The sequence below is a fragment of the Diplotaxodon limnothrissa genome, linkage group LG5 (assembly GCF_057381915.1).
Source record: "Diplotaxodon limnothrissa isolate DT_005_m linkage group LG5, D_limnothrissa_male_GT1.1, whole genome shotgun sequence".
NCBI lineage: Eukaryota > Metazoa > Chordata > Actinopteri > Cichliformes > Cichlidae > Diplotaxodon > Diplotaxodon limnothrissa.
The window spans coordinates 25,698,986-25,718,922 of record NC_140600.1 but is presented as its reverse complement, the minus strand read 5'-3'; the positions used below and the strand labels follow the sequence as shown (position 1 = coordinate 25,718,922).

General features: G+C 39.0%; 1 protein-coding gene across 1 annotated transcript in view; it reads left to right on the top strand.

Annotated features, from left to right (window-relative positions):
- The window catches only part of LOC146632435 (guanine nucleotide-binding protein G(i) subunit alpha-2), a 52,530-nt gene that overhangs the window by 18,997 nt on the left and 13,596 nt on the right, over positions 1-19,937 (top strand). The window contains exons 2-3 of the mRNA XM_085353339.1: positions 12,265-12,307; positions 15,864-16,005. Coding sequence (XP_085209465.1) covers positions 12,265-12,307; positions 15,864-16,005 — 185 coding nt within the window. The remainder of the gene's footprint in view (positions 1-12,264; positions 12,308-15,863; positions 16,006-19,937) is intronic.

Here is a 19,937-nt window from a genome sequence, read left to right as displayed (position 1 = left end):
ACAGGACAGAGCTACATTCATAACCTCATCCTGAAAAGTCATATTACTGTGAAAAACACCCACAAATGGTCTAATGTTGGCAGATAGACCTCTGTGCTGGAAATGGAGAACTATTACTTGAGACTTTAAATTGCCGGGATGTAATAGGCTTTGAAAAATCCAGTACTTGATACAATAAAGTCACCTTCTTAAATTGTCAAGAATTGCTGGGTCATTTGCTTTTAAGAGTGCATTATTATGCATGTTCCTTGTGGTTTACATTGTTATGGGAGGAACATGTAAAAAGAAGTAGATTAGAAAAAGAAGGGCATGTATTGTCTTTCCTAATTAGGCCCTAGTTTGATGTTTTGTCAGTGGTGACTGAGAAAGTTGTCACCACAGAAATGTGTGAAACAATCAAGAACAGTACTGGAGACACCTCCCAGCTGCTTACAGGCATTAATTTAAAACAGGATGTTAAAGGTGCTGAAGCATGCATTGTGTTCTAAAAGGATTAAAAGTGAAGAAGTGCTTCTGTTATAAGGAGACAGTAATGAAGTGGGTGTCTGCTATACACTTATAAGCTCAGCACACTTCCTCAGGCACCATTGATTGATTGCACTGCATACATTTGCATGTCATGTTACAGCAGCCATTGGTTGTTTGTTTTTTTGTCTCATGTTCTCCATGTGCTGTGAATTTGTTTGTATCAGAAGAAGCTTCCAACCTGATCCTCTTTAAATGATATACATCTGTTCTCTTCTTATATTCACTCTGCTTTCATTGGTGCGATTTAACACTGGGTATACATTCAGAGTGCAGCCAGCATCCTACTCTGCAGAGCAAAGCAGCGAAGCTCCATTGCTCCGTGCAAGGCTGATGACCTACTTTCTCACTTCAAGCGATAACATACTGTACTGCATTCAGCCATGTAAAATTCCTCCATTGCTCTCTACTCTGCATGTGAATGGGGTTTGGGTGGTGGTGGTGGGGAGTTAGCTGCTTGGTTGGCTGGAACACCTGCGCTACCAACTCTGCTTGTCCAGCAGTCACCACTAGAACCTGCTTATTGTGACACAGTAAGCTTATATAGGTCTTTATTTCTTTGGGGTGTCTGCAAGAAATTACTCATAGGCTGCAGCATATTGACTTAAGACCTGCAGAAAAATTCGGGGTTTCTTAATAATAGCCTGCTAACAGAGGGCAGTGTAGCTGAAGCAAGTCTGTGGTAAAAAGGAAACAGATTAATTGTCTTGAATTGAGTTTCTCTCTTGCACAAATAAATTCCCATAAATAACCATACTCATGCTGAGCAACCAGAGATTCCACTATAAACTCCTGTTTTCACTCTCTCTTTTAGGCCTCAATACTTAGCTCCAACAGCCTGCTTCTACTACAGATGATGCCTATGAAGGTGGTAAAAGTAAACCAAACAAGCAAATCTGCAGCAAATCTTAAGACTGAATTAAGCCAATTTGCATAATTTGGGAACAGATATTGAGTTTGGACAATGTGTCAGCAGTTATTTTCAGTCCACTGAAGGGTCGAGCTATTCCATGCTAAAAGCAGTATTTTGTTGACAGGAATTAGACTCAATAAGAAATACAAATGATAGTGCTACAAATTCAGAAAGAAATGATACTTAACAAGTTAACATTAACAAGTTTTGTTCATATGTTACTGTTCAAATTCTATTCAAGAAAATCCTCCGGGAATCAATCCTATGTATGTATGTATGTACTATGGCACAGAACATCACACCAGTACCCAGTACATTGAGACAGAGCTGTATATAAAAAATAGTCTCTTGTTGAGGATCCTTCTTGATGCTATTAACACATAAAAAAGAACTTTTAATTGGCTGTAAAAGCTATGAAGCAGTCGTGACACCAACGGTTGGGGGCAGTGGGCCGGATGAAAAAGCAGGAGGAATCGTGTCACAGCTGAGCCAGTGACTCATTCTCCCATGGCAGACGCTTAAACAATAGATGGCCTATAGCGCTGGCATATGCTGAGATGTGTTACATGTCTCCACAAAAGAAATGCAAAGGCAGTGGGCTGAGTGGCACAGAGATGTGAAACAGTGTTTGTGGTTATAGGCCTCGTTAGGATGCTGAGACACTGTGCTGAAAGGGCAGAATGGATTTTTTATTCTCCCTGTTTCTAGGAAGTGTATTTGTTTGTAGTGTATGTCAATTTCACTAAATCCAGACTCAAATAATTGTTTGATGCATTCCCATGAAATTTAGTACCAGCATTTATATTCCAGGGAAAATGAATCCAGTAATCTAGTAATTTCTTGACCTTTCCTCTAGGAAAATTACTGAAGTGTCATTTCTGAATGTGAAATAATTCAGCAGTTATTTGATGAAACGCCACAAAAGGCCAGTTCCCCATGTAAAAATTAAGAGGATTCTCACATTTCATCAGCATGATCCATTGAAGGTACACTTCTTTTTAACAGAGTGATTAATTAACCAAGTCCTTTAGTAGTTTATATCCTTGTTAGCTTGATTTTGCATTTTTCTAGATCAATTTTATGCTTGCAAGTATTGTTAATTACAGTCAATAATGTCAAAAACCAAAATAATAATACAATAATAAATTGTTATTTGTATAGGACTTTTTTAAAACATAGGGACAAAGAACTTTACTGAATACAATAAAATAGAAAATATACAGAAAGAAGAAAACATACACTACAACCACAGTGTACATTTTTTAATGACCTATCAAATGTTAGCTAGTAATACAGGTACTCAATTAAATAGTTTGCCCCTACCATGCAAAATACTGGCCACTGCAATAATTTGCTAGCAAACTAAGGAACTGCAAAGGTTTTCAGTGCAGTGCTTTATATCTGTAACAACCAGCAACCTCCAGCAACTACTCGCCAACCGGTTGCAGAATACATACTTTTCCCTAGGAAATGGCAGTTGCATGGGGCGTCACTGACCAGTCTTTAGGCTTGAGTGAATGATGCTATAGCAATTTGATGTTTCAATGCCAGCAATCACTTGGCAACTGGTCAGAGCGTGCACATTTTCGTTCATGACCATTTTATTCCAGATGGTTGCTGATTGTCCTTTAAGCCTGTGTGACTGGGGCCTTAGCTAAACACTAATTTGCTGAAACAACGCTGGCAGTAGGAAGAAAACAAGTGATTTTTGCTGCTGAGTGCTTTACAGCTCACTCTTACGTGTTTCTCATTCCAACATCACCTTATACCTGAGCTCTGCATTTATCTATGAGTTGGCAGATAACCTGTTATGAATATTCATTACTTTTTTTTAAATCAAGCACTCATGCTAGTTCTCTCATCCCACTATCTTTTCTCCTAACCATTTCCTAGTGTGTTCAGTCCTCTCACACACTTTACTCTGCATTGTCATCCACCTCCTCCACTTCTTGCTCATTTGTCACTCTTGTTCACACTGTCCAACTCTACTCCCAGTACCACCTATCTATCCTGTCTTTGTTAACAGCCTTTTAATTACAGTACTTTTTCTTCCTCCCCATTGTCCTCACTCATTCTGTTTTAAATTCTGTTTTACGTTCTTAATAATGTTGGATAGAAACGGGTTCACCTCTGCTCAGAATCCCCACACCATACACTTATAAGGTCCTGTGCCAGCCCTTCCAAAGGGACTCTGCGAGTTCTTATCTCCTCCCTGTTGTACGCAGCTATTCTGAGCCAATTTATAATGCAGCTTACCTCAGCCTCAGAATTTTAATTAAAAGATGTGACTCAAATAAAGACCATAAGACGTCAGTTGTGTATTATGATTTTTTTGGTCAGTTTTTTCATATGTTTTAACACCTACGTATGTCAAAAACAACTCCCCTCTCGTTTCTGCATTAGTCTAAGTGCTTCACCAGGCACAATGTAGCCATCCTCTGATAGACATTGAGTCACACCAGTGATTTCTTTTTGCCCGAAGACAAGCAGCATCACTCTGAGCTTCCCACTTTCCCTGACAGATCCAACACTCATTTTCACAAGTCTAAGCAGCAGATAGAAGTCAACAGTAACTGCATGTCAGAGATGGTGCTTTTTATATTTTGAACATTTTTAGTAATTATAAAGTAAAAAAAAAAAACCAACTATATAAAACTGTAACTTTATTGAGTAAAAGTTACAGTGTAATAGTAAATAAAAAACAGTGCTGGTTTTTAGTTTTATTTCCCCAACAACTAAAAGCTACTTTCATCTGAAATGTGGGCCTCAGCTTTATAGACAGTGCCTTCAAAAATGTCAGAAACAAACATTTTAAAAAATGTGACATTTAGAGAATAACTGCTCTTCCTCATGGCAAAAATCTTTAGTTGGCCTGTTTGACTAAGAGTCCAAAAGCAAATGGTTTACAGTCATACTAAACAGCAGTAAATTTTTGGCATTCATGCTGTATAAATAATGATAAAAATTGTAGCAATTAATTTGCCGTCAGCTGCCTTATCTTTTAATCAAGCAGTGCTGTAAACACCCTCGAGAAAATGCCAGATGTAGATTGGTATCGTAAAAGCTTTTTGACTGATGACTGACCTTTTCTGCTGTGACATTATGTGTGGATGTTTGTGTGTTTGCCCGGTTCAGAATATCTCATCACACCATGAATGGACACTTTGTGTCATCAGCAGTGGGTGACTGAGGCAACTGCCAAGTTTTTTATAAATGTAAGTGGGTCTGTGAGGGTACTGGATGTGTTGAGAAAAATGGCTGTATTTTTTGTAGCCTGGCTACTTATGATCCTCATGCTACAAATCACGTTGTTACCATTGCTGCATGTTCTGGTACTCACTGAAAAACAACTCTGGAACAGCTATGAATAGTTGAGGTTAAAGAAGCAGAAAGTACGGGGGGCGGGCGATTTTCTTCTAATTGGCAGAAAGTGATTCTGAGCCTATTTGACTGAATGGGCTTTCGCACCTGCTGGCACAAAGCATAGATGGATCTTTGTAATGCTGGTTCACCCTCATTGCTGCACTAGCCCTGAAGCAGTGGATACAAGTCTTTATTTAGAACAGGGATGCCAAATACTCAGTATACATTGTGGACCACATACAGCCAGCTTTCATCTTTAGTGGGTTTAGGTTTATATAGTGCCAAATCACAACTGAGATGTAACCATATGAAAACGTTATAAAGAAAAGCTAATAATGTAATAATAAAAAGATCTGTCAGCATGACACTTTGGGTTCTAGTCATAAGTAATAAATGTGCAAAATTGGAGAAAAGGTTCAGGTAGCTCCCTGACCAGACTCTTGTAACTATAAAACTAAAGATTTTGGTTAATTCACAACAATGTTTTTTTCTTTTTTTTCCCAATTTTATGCCCTCCTTCACATTTTCCAAAGTCATGCTGTGGGCTGGATTGAAGTTGGATAGAGATTTAGAATATTCTTTAGATTTGTCAGTAGCAACAGAATTGACTGCTTTTAGTACCACTATTTGATGTACTCTGCAGGGGCTTGTGTAACTGTTTTAGCTCCATGTGGGAAAGTTGCTGAAATCAATTGTGCAATCAGACATTTTATTGACATATAAAACTGTGTTAATATCCTTCTCAATGGCAATTGATTCATGTAAAGTTGTGCAGTGGCCGGTGGACATGGGATGGACTCAAGTGCAGATTCAAAACCGGAGGCCAGGGGTGAGGTGTAACGAAAAGAGATTTTATTTTACAATGGTCAGAGGCTAACAGAAAGTGCAGACTAGAATCAATGAACTTAAACTAGATGTCTGAGGCGAGAGAAAAATACTGTGATGATAACTAGATGGCAGGGATAACTGGGTGCAGGTACTGGGCAGGGGAAACTGTGGCGGGCCAGGGCACTGAAACAGAGGACAGAGCAGTCAGGGGAATACCACAGAGGGTTGCGAGTGAATCTAAGGATAGTACACTGAGCTGTCTTACAAGCTTGCAGGTGGGGGTTGCGTGGAGGGGGGAGGCAGGAGAGGTCCAGGCGGGTGCTGCATGCAATGCAGGGAGGCAGGCAGGAGAGAATGGCAGCTCCAAAACGGAGAGGGATTACCAGAGGTGGGACCAAGTCATTGTTTTGCAAGTCTCAAGTAAGTCTCAAGTCTTTATCCTCAAGTCTCAAGTCAAGTCTCAAGTAATGTCAGGCAAGTCAGAGTCGAGTCTCAAGTCACTGGTGTAAAAGTCCGAGTCAAGTCACAAGTCTGAAACTTTGAATTTCAAGTCCTTTCGAGTCTTTAAAAAAAAAAATGAAAAAAGCATGTTGCAGTTATGCTAAATGTAAATATTAGACCATGTAATTTTAAAATCTGTGTTTTTCTCAACACATGACAAAATAGTGAACGTAGAAAATATACACAAATTGTGAAATTGCACCTCTTTAAAATGCAGCTCAATTAAACCTAGCTCCAAGAATAATTTTCACAGTTCTGAGATAAGCTGCATGTTATTCTTGGATGCGGTTGTAGGACCGGCTTTAAAATCGCATGACAAAAATATCATACACATTAAAAAAAACTGCATCACCAACGTAGCCTGGACAACATTTGCTAGTTAGATGAAGTCAGCTATCTCATCATAGCATATTTATATGCATATTTATAATCATACGGTTCTTGGAGTGAGTGCATACACTCATGAAGTTTAGTAACTTCAGGTCACTGCAACAAGCCCAGGTACAGTTTACCGCCGGATGGGTGCAGGACCTTGAAATGCACCGTGTAGAACGAAAGACCATCGTACGTATCATAAGTTTACCAGTCTCACAAATTGTCGTCATAAATACACATTCGTTAACCGTTTATTAATAGGACCTTTGAGCTCAACGGTAATTAATTAGCAGTGGAAATAATTTCTGGTACGAGTTACAGAAATGTAGCAGTGACAATAATACTGTATGCTGTAATCGTACTGGGCAATTAGTGATACAAAAAACCTGTTTTAAACTGTGAATAAAAGTATATGTTTTTGTCAATGTACCATAATAACAGAGGCGAAACGCAATATTGTGTCAGGACAATTCACTATTTATGCACAATAAATAAAGGAGCATAGCGCGACAATTTCTGTTCAGCGCCAGACTTGCTTGTAACCTATATCACCAATTATGTTATGAAAATGACGTATTAACTACAACAGCAGACTGACCTTTGTGGAAATGCTTGGAGCAGACTAACCTGTGAGCTGGAGTGTTCTGGGACGTTATATTTGATCTTTGAATGGCTGCAATCCAGGCCATCCATCGCGTCTTTGTTACTTCGGAAACATGGCTCGAACAATTTCTCTTCAACGACGTAATCCGATAACAACCGATCTCTTTACCCGTCGGCTTCCCGTGGCTGTCATGCGACCGGCTATTGCAGTTAATAATACAACAGCTTCTCGACATTTTTGTGTTTCTTTTTATCGCTGTGTGACTGATTTCAATTGAAAGCCTGCGTGCGCTAGTACCTCTTGCCACGAGTTCCCAGAATTCTTTGCGGTTTACCCCTGAATGACGTCACATTTTCAATCTCTATATGCATGTTACATTTTATATTTGGGGTGAAATATCAAGTCTTTTCAAGTAAACCGGTTCAAGTCCAATTCAAGTCCCAAGTCATTGGTGTAAAAGTCCAAGTCAAGTCACAAGTCTTAGAACATTTTTTCAAGTCAAGTCTAAAGTCATAAAATTAATGACTCGAGTCTGACTCGAGTCCAAGTCATGTGACTCGAGTCCACACCTCTGGGGATTACCGGCGGCAGCAAACTGGTATCCAGGAGAGCTTGGTAGGTGGGTTTCAGAGGCTGACGAGAAAAACAGAGATACGGTCAATACACACGATTAGTCACCAAGGAACGGACGTGAGGCCGAGAACTGACTAAAGTTGGCAGATAATCTGGCGAAGACCAGTTGAGTGCGCCTGTCATAAATACTGCTGGTACGATTGCCATCAGGTGAGGAACAACAAAGACTCCACCCAGTGGGGAGGAGCTGATGCTGTGGAAAACCACCCAGACCACGACAAAAGTAGCTCTTTTTACCCTTGCAAACACTGTTTTGAGTGCCAGTGATGTAAGTTTGGACACACCTTCTCATTTCAATGTTTTTTTTTCTGTATTTTCATGACTATTTACATTGTAGACTCACTGAAGGGATTAAAACTATGAATGAACACATATAGAGTTAGTCTGAAGTATCTCAGAGTCTGAAATATCTCAAAACATGTTTTACATTTTAGATTCTTCAAACTATCCACCCTTTGATCACTGCTTGCACACTCTTGGCATTCCCTCGATGAGCTTCATGACCCATATGGAAAAGAAATAGTAAAAACTTATATGTGATTACTCATGAAAGTGGCCACTTTCTCATTACTTTCATATATTGTTTTAGTAAGTATCCAAAACATACAAGTTTCATTATATAAGTTTTCAAGGGATCTTATATCTGTTTTCACTCTTATATGCATTTCATACAAGTTTCACACCAGACAGATACAAACTTTATAAGATTTATATATATCTTTTCCATATGGGGAGGTTTGTCACCTGAAATGGTTTTTCAACAGTCTTGAAGGAGTTCCCAGAGAATATGAATTCTAACAGTTGTCAAATAGGGCAGTCAGCTGTGTACCAACCTGACTTCTGCACAACACATCTGATGGTCCCAACCCCATTAAGAAGACAAGAAATTCCACAAATGAACCCTTGCTTGTTTGCAGTGCTGTCAGCAAAGCAAAGAGTGGCTACTTTGAGGAATCTAAAATATTAACATATTTAGAGTTACACATTTTTTCTATAATTCCACATATCTTGCTTCATATATTTGATGTCTTCAGTATGTATCTGCAATGTAGAGAGTGGTATATATAAAGAAAAACCATTAAATGAAAAGGTGTGTCCAAAGTTTTCACTGGTAGTGTACATTTACTTAAAAAACAGTTATCAATAAAAAAGTGTCTGTTCCCACCTTAAATGGTTAGTCTACTTTTGCTGTTTTGTGTAGACGCAACGCATGCTAATTAAAAATAATAATTTGAGCTTTTGAAATAAGCATTGTGTAACACTTTTTTTTCACTCCTTAATAAGATTTATGCTACTACCTTATATCTGCGGAGGAAATACAACACTCCATGATCTTAGCAAGGTGCTATCCCTGCAAGAGAGATAAATGAACATATTTAATAATAAAATACTCTACTCAGGAAATATTTAATTAGAACACTTTTGAACCTTTACCAAGATTCAAATATCACACCTTTAATGTGTGCTTTTGAAATCTGTACTTGAAATCTGTATTTGGTATCTGCCTGAAAAATCTTCTGCTGGCTACAGTGCATTTTTATATTTTTCATTATAAAACAAGGAAACACAAATCATTCAGACTGCTTTTCTTTCTAATGGTTCACAATCAATTCCACACTGAAGATGGATTAAAAATATTTGTGTTTGTCTTGCACTGTCTATTCCCTTAGGTTGCAGGAATAGTGATATTTTCCTGTAAATACAACATCAGTTCAAAAGTTTTCCCCTGAAGCAGAATAAGAGCAGTCCCCGGTTTTCCTGTAATACCGTGTGCCTGAAGAATTGGGAGGCTCTTTTCTTTTTCTCTGCTGCTCACAAGCGTCCACCTCCCTTTAGGTCTGAAATATTAATGGATGAGTTTTATTCTGGAATCAGAAAGGTGCCCTTCATACACATGTGTGTCCACAGAGAGGTGGATATCACACTTTCTACCACCTACCTTATATTTTTAACCAGGACATTTTTTTATATAAGCACTTGTAAATCAGAGGCTGTATTTATGTTATTTGTTCATGCTTGTGCATCTGAAAGGAAGCTTTAATGTTCCAGATATAAGTAGATGGCAGTTCAAAAGAGGAGATTTGACAAGGCCCTTGCAATAAAACAATGTGTTCTTAAGAGATATGGTGTTGAAAAAAAGAAGCAGCTCCTTACACAGTTTTGTCTTGATTAGAGGTTTCTACAACAAGAAGCGGGCATTAGTAATTCAAAAGAGAAAACTGAGAAGATCATTTTTCATGTTTTAAAAAAAACACACATTCTTTTGTCTGCTGGGTTGTTGCATAAAATATATATATATATATATTTTATAAATACACAAATCACCTAGAGATCCATCCAGCTCTCTGACAGCTTGCAGCACAGCAAATGTAACCTAAGACTTGGCTTTTTACACTTCTCCCTTTGCGTTCCCTTCTTTTTCTCAGAAAAGTACTTGATGTGTGCGAAAACGATGTGTGTTGACAGCGTGAACGGGCAACACTGCTTGTCCCAGTTGGTCCGTCAGCCCAAGGCTAAGCTAATGTCTGTTGGCAGGGCTGGGTCAGGTGGCGTGAAGGGACAGTTTATGGTGGCGCAGAAGTGGCAAGAGCTCGTGTCTCCTCATTTCAACGTGATAACAATTGTCCGGAAACATTGTATTCATTCATTGTGTTACTCACTGTATTCAGAACTTATGGAAGTAGGTTTACAGGCTATGAAACAAAAGGCAGTAAAGCGCTGACTTGTGAACTGTGTGCGTGATGATTTTGCTTGTGTAAGGAACATACAGTTTTTGCTTGGCTGACTCAGAATTAAGTTTTAAATTCTTAATGGATCTTTAGTTCTTTACTTTTGATCCAGAGGAATAGGAATTTTACTGTCCCGATGGTGTAGCGTTTCTTGCTTTTACAGCAGCGTAACCAAGATGGTGGTTTCAGCACTAAATCCAATGTGTGCCCTGTACTGTGCTCTGCAATGCATTGAATTCTCTTCACTATTTCAAAATCTATTGTTTACTTTTATGCTTGACTAGCTTGTTGTTTTCCTCTTGCTTTTATTAACTTTTCCTGAGGAATTTTGAAATTGCTGTCAGTTGACATTAACTGAAATACTGGAATAGGATCAAACTACAAACAAGCGAACGGAGTGAACATTGCTCCATATCGTCACTCATAATAATAATAAAGTAACATGAGAGTTTCCAGTCCAAACCAAAGGGTTTCTAATATAATTTGGCATAAAAGACCATGAAATTCTAATGTTTCATTTGTGCACACAGTTTTCTCTACTCAAGCATGTTGGTGTCACGTAGGCCCTTCCACATCTGTGTGGGCAAATAGAAACTCTAATATAAATGTGACACATTTTATAAATCTCGTGCATCAAAGAACTGGGCTTCTTTAGAACTGGGCTTCTTTATTTCTAAAAACAAAAGGTATGGAGTCCCAGATATTTAACCTCTAGTGGAGGTTGTTCCCTTTGAAGTGGACATTGATCTACTATTGACTTGGTCATCCCTAGGAAAAAACTTTCTAAACACAAGCTAAACAACATATACACTATGTGCACTTCAGTGAGGAGAGGTCAGACCTGTACATAGGAGAAACTGAACAATCATTCCACAAATGCATGACAGAACATAGAGTTACACCTCAACAGGACAACACTCACCTGTACACTCATTCACCTGAAGGACAAAGGTCACTCTTTGGACAGTGAAGACAGATGGTCGCTGTGAACAAACATCATTGAACAGAGGTGGTGGCTTACCACACCATTTGTCAGCCACCTACAATGCAGTCTTTAGGTCCTTAGATCCCGGACACACACACCTTGCCTCAGGTTAGATTGGGGTAGGTCACATGATGGGGCAAAGTCTCACAGTGGTTTCACCCTTTACCCCTGCTGATGGTAATGACCATTGACTTTTTTCACATCTTGGCTTATGTGATGATGCACATTATCAATAGTGGGTCAACGACCACCTCCAAAGGATACTTGGGAGTGTCCACTTTGTTTCTATAACTCAAGAAGCTTCTTGGATGAGCGGTGAAATGTTTTCATAAACTTAAGGAAGTCCAGTTGCCTTCTTTTTCAAGCTCCTAAGACTACCATGAACTGGATGACTAAGAGCCAACACAAACTTCTGCTGTGTAGTTTGTCTAATTAGCCAACTAGCTAAATATGACATCCCTGATAAAATGTTGTGTGCCGCAAAGCCACCTTTAAATGATCTTTTTCTCATCATAATAAGTGGCTTATTGTTGTGAACTTATTAATAGTCAAAAGCCACTTCTTCTGGAGTGAAAAATAAACACTGAAATGAATATGGGAAGTATTCATGCATATCTGTACATCGTGTTCTCACAAACGGAAACATAAATAAACCAGGCAACCCAGAGGATGAATGTGATGTTAGCAGTAGGTCATCACTGTGTTGCTCTTATTTTCAAAGCAGGAACAGCCACAACTAAAGTTTAAGTTTATTCTTGTTATGTGCGCAGAGATCCTTTGTAACTCTTTCATGTTAATGTTCCAACAGGTGCTGGGGAGTCTGGAAAGAGCACCATTGTAAAGCAGATGAAGTAAGTTGCAAAAGGAATGTTTATTCCACCTTTTTTAAATTCTGTGTAACACAAAAGCTTTTTCACGTCACTGGAATTTGGTTGGTAATCACAAAACCATTAAAAGCTACAAACTAATATTAGCTCTAATGCTATATGCCCATTACTCATTTTTTCTATGATCTGTTGGTCAAATAGTTGTTTCCTTGTTTAACAAAAGCAACCAAAGTAGTTCTTATGTCTGTGTGTGGAAGTAAATGTTGCCCTTTAAGATAGTCCATTTAGATTTTTACCCCTCAGCTGTGAAAGGATGTACATATGTATAATGTGGTATATTGCCATCACCATGCCAACAGGTGGGGGACAAGTTTGTGAACGTGATGACTCGAGAACGGAGTGACATTTAAATTGATACCATAGGTGTATCTACTCAAGGTCTCAGAAGAGTTCGAATCTCATAGACCTCGACCTCAAGCATAGAAGTCCGAGGTCAATTGATCTGAAAAGCTTGTGAATACGATAGTTTGAGAATAAGGTGACGTGGGATTTTTAAATTCATACGATAGGTGCCTCTACTAGGAGGCTGAGGGGTACCATTGGCCACTGCCAGTATTTGTAAATGTCTTTTAAAAACCTCACAAATTAAGAAATTTTTTTATAATCACAATAAACTTTAATTATATTGTGTCACTGAGCCTAATAACCACAGTCATATTATAAGTGGTCACACGATGCCGGTTAACACCCCAGGAAGTCAACCCAGATTTTCTGACTTTAGCAATGAGTGTGTTTACATAAGAGGGGGCAGTGCTGACACCAGATGACCCATTTCCAAAAATGGACAGGTCTAGAGCTGCATATTTAAAGAAGAACAAGAGATAATCCTAAATAAATATAATAAATTTAAAATATAATACAGCTAGAGACTGCCATTTAGCTAGAGACTGCAAGAAAATCTGGCAGTTTGAATGTGTAAACTGATATTGCTATCACTGCTTAATTCTTCAGTTACAAAAGTGTGCAGAAGAATACATATAATCGATTTCTGACAGTCTGTTTAATTCTAAGACGCTCATAAAATCCAAGACATTTAGAGAGGTAAGTTATTGGCTTTATTAAAATGTCAGTGCATGAGGATGCCATGTTCTAAGGTTAATAGGCACAACTTTATCCATCATGTTGATATAATATTTCCAACTTACAGTGGGGTGTGCTGCATAGGTTGTTGTAATGGTATGCCTCAATAAGTATTGACTGACTGCCGTAAGGGGAAACCCTGTTAACTTCCGGTCACAGTTCACTGTTCTTATTTTATGTGTTTCGGTCAGAGAACTTGAGCAGTTTACAGTTAAATCGTTTCAGTTTTAGATACAATACAGTGGAGTTATTTCAAGTTGGTTCCCAGGTGATGTTGTGGTCACAGGTGTTTAGAATTTTTTTGTACATGTGAGAACGTATAGGGTTATTGGAAAGTACTTAACACATAGACTTGGCTTCTGAGACCAATAGGAGTCTATGGGAAAATGTCCCTCCATCTTGACCTCTGCAAACACTTTCCTGATAGGTTTCTGGGCTCAGTCTCTCAGTCTTGGGTCATACTGAATAAAAAAGCCTTTTGTAAATCTTGGGAGTCCTGTGTTTCAGAATGGAGGTCCAGTGCGCAAGTAATTTTAAAGCTAGACCCCTCCATGTCATATAGCTATTTTGAAATCAAAATGACGATGGTAAAAACACTCATTTTGAGGCTTCAAAACGAGACTTCATAAACCAGGGGATGATGTCAGGGTAGCTAGGTCCATCTTTTATGCTGTCTATAAAACAAAGGCTTTTCATTTCTTTCTTTTCTTTCTTTCTTTTTGTAAAGCTTGTGCACCAATCAGGATACACAATGACACAGATACTCACACACTAATGGATAAACACAGAGGACACTAAATGCCTTAATTATTCACATTCCTCTGGGCTAACCAGGCATTGAATCCATTTTTTATGAGTTTGGACCAAGAACAGTCTGTTGCTTTTGAAGCTAATTTATAAACTTGTACAGAGGTATCGATTTATCAGCATGAAGACAGAAGCAATCATGACTCTGACCTTTTATTTAATGTCATACATGACATTAAATAATGTCATGTATGATGACATTGTGCGGTGTAAACATGTCTTACAGTAAGAAAAGTTAGCTAATTCAACGTTCTTAGAACAGCTCAAAAAGAAGGCAGCTGTTTTCTAAATTATTACTGTTCATTAACATTAACATCGGTAGGCTGTTAAAAGCAGGGGGCAGACCCACTTTAGAATTACTGTGGGGCTGTCTCACTTCGCTCTCTCTGCACTTTGTTCTGCAGCCTGATGAAATCTGGGTGATTGCACCTCATGATGGGCTGCACACTTGTGCATGCACAAACACTTAGTTCCGTCGCAGTCAGGGTAATAATACTGCAAGAGGTAAAGTTAGGATACTGCATCAGCTGAATGCTGCAGTGTTGAGGCAGTCCCACTGTGTGTTAACCCCGTTTGCTACACATCATCCTACACAGCATGCTGACATGATAAATGTTACACTGAGTATTCAGTATGATTTTTTATAGACTAGATAGCAACACAGACAAAACAAAATCAGCTTTTAGCTTCAAAAATATTTTGAGTTTAAACACAGCCAAAACTCTTAATGTAATCATTAATGTGTAACAATGATTGTAAAGAAAATGATTTAAACTATACAGTACAAAGACATTAATGATGTTAATCATTAACTAGCCAGTAACAGAATTTGAGCTAGTCTGATTTTCTGTGTGAAAGAAGCTGTTTAGTTTAGCAGTTTGACTTAAATCTGAGCCTGGCAGCTTAACTATGTAACTGCATTTGGGAATATGTCTTCTTAAAAATAATTCAGTAATAATCAACATGTATGTTTCTTTAAGAGAATTTCAGACAACTTTACATTGATTTATTAAAAGAAATAAGGTCAAACAGGTGACAAATAGGTAATAAAGGCAGTAGGTAATAAATAGGTTATAAATAGGTCAGATTCTGTGCTATTCCTTACTCTGTGTTGCCACCCACATCCATCCATGTCATCTGTACCACTGAGCTCCAGCATGACTTTTTGGGATACCTGCTGACAGTAAGAATTCACAAGTTGCTTCATTTTATATACTTTAAGCTGTTTTTTTCTTTATTTTTATAGCAAGGATGCTGGAGAACACTCCAAATGAGCTTGTAGTGCACATAGTGAAGCATAAGAAGTAGTTTTTGAAGACTTCATTAAAACAATAATTGATTCCCCCTCATGTACATCGAACCAAGTGTTGCTAATCTGTCATCCTGTTCTTATCGGCCATGAACTAATTCCATCCTGATGTGTGTCTGCTGTTAAATGAATTTCACATTCTGTGCAAAAAGCAAAAATGTGTCATTATTTACACTTGAAGTGCACCAGAAGAGTTTTTTAATTGACAGGGTAAACAGTAGAAATGATTTCAGCAAGCATAATTGCATCACACATTTGAGAATACTGTGGGCAATGTTTTAATGTGCACTTAAATAAAACTTGAATGTCTCTTGATATTCTCAGGATCATCCATGAAGATGGCTACTCAGAAGATGAGTGTAAGCAGTACAGAGCAGTGGTTTATAGTAATACCATCCAATCTATAATGGCCATTGTTAAAGCCATGGCCAGTCTGAAGATAGACTACAGCAATCCCACCAGAGTGGTAAGATGCACAAACACTCCCAAACACAATGTATTTTCTAAAGCATGGCGTTTGTGTACAAAATAATCACTCTAAATGCTTTTTTACTTGATCTTTACAAAATGCTTTATCTGTTGGTAAGCATGGGATGTGTAAGAGCAATAAAGACTCAGGAGCAAGATCCAGACCAAAGGCTAAAAACCATTGTTATGTGAGAATGCTGAATTTAATTTGGCCTTACTAACCATTGACTTACCAGGATGTCGCTTGGGGCTAAACAAAACAAAGCCTGCTTTATCAACAGCATCTTGCAACTGTGTATCTGGCACAGTACTTAAGAGTTACATTGTGCTTTCCCAGTATTGAAATCACAAGTTTTCCATTGTTTCCAGTCACTGTGCCCTATTTACTTGGTCCTTTTTCTCAATATAAAGAGGCTAAATAACCCAGTTGCTTACATACATACATATACACGTATGTGTCATTACTAAGACATGTATAACACGGTAAAATAGGATTATTTAAAGGCTACTATGACTCTTTCTTACATGTTTCCTCTTCTTGGCAGTTCTTTTTCAGTCAATACCACTGTCGGGCTGTGCCAGTGTTTTAAACAAACATGGTATCATGTGATTTCCAACATGCATCTGTTCACAGCAGCCTTTTTTTTTATCAGCAGTAAGATTTATGTAGTAGGTGTTACACAGAACTGGAGCACAGTATAATCCTTTCCTGATATGTCTTTGCAACCTGCAGGTAGGGTTGCCAACCGTCCCTTAAAATACGGAATCGTCCCGTATTTCGAAACAAAAGCACACGTCCCGTATTGAGCTAATAAGGGACGCACTTTGTCCCGTAATACAGTGAGAATCAAAAGTGGCCTATAACTTTTAATGGAATTAACGCTTTGTTTGAAAACATAATTCCCAGCCCCTCTCCTGCTTTGTGACCAATGAGCTGACAGCACACTTATGACAATTCGAGTATGACAATTCAGATTACCGCTCATCTCATTGGTCGAGGAAAGGTCGCTTGCGGAGAAAATACCGGAAGACAACAGATGACCACAACAAGAAGCATGGCCAACAGGGAAACAAACGCCGACACTGCGGTGCAAGTCTCGGACGACAGTACACCTAAAGCTGGGCAGACACTGTGCGATTTTTTCAGTCACGTTATTCAGCTCCTGCTCAAACTGCACGATTGACTCGCAGGGTTAGAAGTTGGTAGGTCACGATGCAGAGTCTCACACTATACCGCCCGATGCTCTGATGCGACCTGAGAGCTCACACTGTGCCTCCATAACATGAAGGTTATAACAGACAATCTGTCGCTCGCTCTCTCTGTCTTTCACTCACACAGACACACCACCATCAACTTTGCTAAATTGCTAATGAAAAACATGATCAGGCAGCTGTGATTGAGCAGCAGTGTAAATCCAACTATTTTCACGGTTGTTGTGATCGTGATAATTTTGTGATGCCACATCGAAAAGGCTCGGATGAGCTTTCCAAAGTTCTACAAGTTGTGCCTCCATCGCTTGTGTCCAGATCACACGCTGCACAGCAGTGCTGCGCCGTCTTTTTCACCGACGTTTACGTGTTTGCGCATGAGCAGTGTGAGCGGCTGTGGTGACACCCTCACGAGCGATTGATGATCGGGAGCTGGTCGTGAGGTGTTAATCACTTCTCGTTACCCCACGTATACTACACGACGCACGATGAAGGCCAAAATCGGGCCGATCGCCAAAACCGTCGCACGACTCAAAAATCGTCTCAAAATGGGCCAAAAATCGCACATGTCATGCTTAACTCAAAAGTTAAGCATGACAGGCTTCTGTTTAAGAAAGAGACCTGTTTTACTGTGTTAATGTTGTCATTTTGAGCTAAAAATAAATGGCTAAATGATCATTTGTTTCCCATGTGTTCATATCACAAAGAATAGAATATGCATCTACTTAAATCAACTTCAAGTCAAATGGTTAAAAAAAATAATTTCACACACAAAAAAAGAGCTAGAAAATTCACCACACTGGGAAGGGTGAAGACAACTGGGTTGCCCGGCCCTGGCCACGAGGTGTCCCTTATTTATTTTTCAGGGAGTTGGCAACCTGTAACGTTGGGTTGTGTTGTGTGGTTGAGAAGAGGCGGCAAAACACCTAGCAGGCTAGGCGGAAGGATACACACCCACACTGGTATCAGTAATCCACGGTGGTTCTTTAATACGCATTCTTCAGCAACCGTATAAAAGCCCGGCTGAACGGCTGTGGCTCAACAACAAAATGCCCAGCGTTCATACAACCCAAACGCTGCAAACAAAGGTGTCTGGAGGGGTAAAACATAAAATCCGTCCCTCCTCATGTACTAGCGTGCAAGCACATGTCCACACCATCACAGAGAGAGAAAGCGAGAGACCAGTGGCACACACTGATGACACCATCAACCCTCGACTTGGGTGTCTTAAACCCTACCTGCAGGGAAATAGCACTTGTCTTACTGACTCCATCTGGTCCATCTTTGATCTGCTGTCTCCTTAAAGTTGTACTAGACAGAGAGGAGTCTGAAAGTATACCTGCTGCAGGAGCAACAGCAGCCACTGAGAGCTCTGGTGCAGATTGGATTAATTCAGTGCTGCTAGCAGGGCACGTTTGAACAGCACTGCAGAGGCTGGTTTCTGCAGCCTCAGCAGCAACACAAACTAATTTCTTATTTTGAAGAATACCCAACTGTAAAAGGAAGATCTTGTTGCTAACCCATTTGTCTGGAGGTGTTTTGTAACAATTGTTACCCATCATTTATGTTTGCTTTGCATGTTAGTGTTTGCTAAACCTAATCACTCCCAAACTAATGGTTTTATAACTGGCTAGCTAATGAAAACAGGCTTGTCAGTCTTTAAATTACTCCACATATTAAAGATGATTGATTATGCATTTATTTATTTTCTGTCATATATAAAGAGTTACAGTAGCGCATGCTTGTGACAGCTCTAGGTCTTGTGTTTATGTTCTTTGGCAGGCCTGCCTTTTACGTGCTCTATTTCAGATCCTAATCAGGAAACGGCTTGGGAATGCTTGGGAACTCTATAGAAACCAGTTTCCTCCCTGGCTGTCTCTTCTTCTGGAAGGCTCTTGCCTTTCAGGTCGCTAACTTGGTTTTCATTTGATTTCGCTTGGGTGTGCTGCAGTAACACCTAGTTTAAGCCATATTTGGTTTTAGGTAAGCACCTGCTTATCAGTTCTCCTTGAACCGCCTTTGTGTTGACTTGTTGTTAAAAAAAATATTGACCCAGGAAAAATTGTTTCTCTGAGGATCTCCATTTCTTGGTATGTTCTAAATGATCTGGACATAACACGTTCATATTAAATGTGTTCAAAATTTCAAACAGTGAGGCAAACGCTTACATCGTTAAAGCTGTTTATTATGTATAAGTGTTAAAAAAAAAGTGATGAAGTGAAAACAGTTGTTTTTAGTGCTAAAATCCACAGAATTATCAAGTAAATCTGTCTCTATAATCAGCTTTATTGAGCTTTACAAGCTCTAGGTCTTTGTTAAGTCATCCAATCCACTACTTCACAGTTCATCATCATTCTCATTTTAGAACGAGGCAGAGTGAAATATTTGAGAGGCAGCCAGAGACGATTTTCGACGTGCAAGTCATGGATCTAAAAATAATTTAATTAGCCATAGCTACAGCTGATAAAATCTGCCAGCAACAGTTGTCATCTGAGTAGAAAAAATTAACACTTGCTTTCGGGGGGAAAAAAATGTACCTCTGTTTAAAAGTAAGGATTTGCAAAGAATGCCACATTTAAGCTAAGTACTGTGTCACCATACAAGAATTTCAAAGGCTGACACGTAAAAGATATTTAATGATTTCTCTGATGTGCGGATGTGGAAGTTGTCTGTGTAGTTCATCCAACAGCAAATTTAATATCTATGGGATTTTGGACAGAG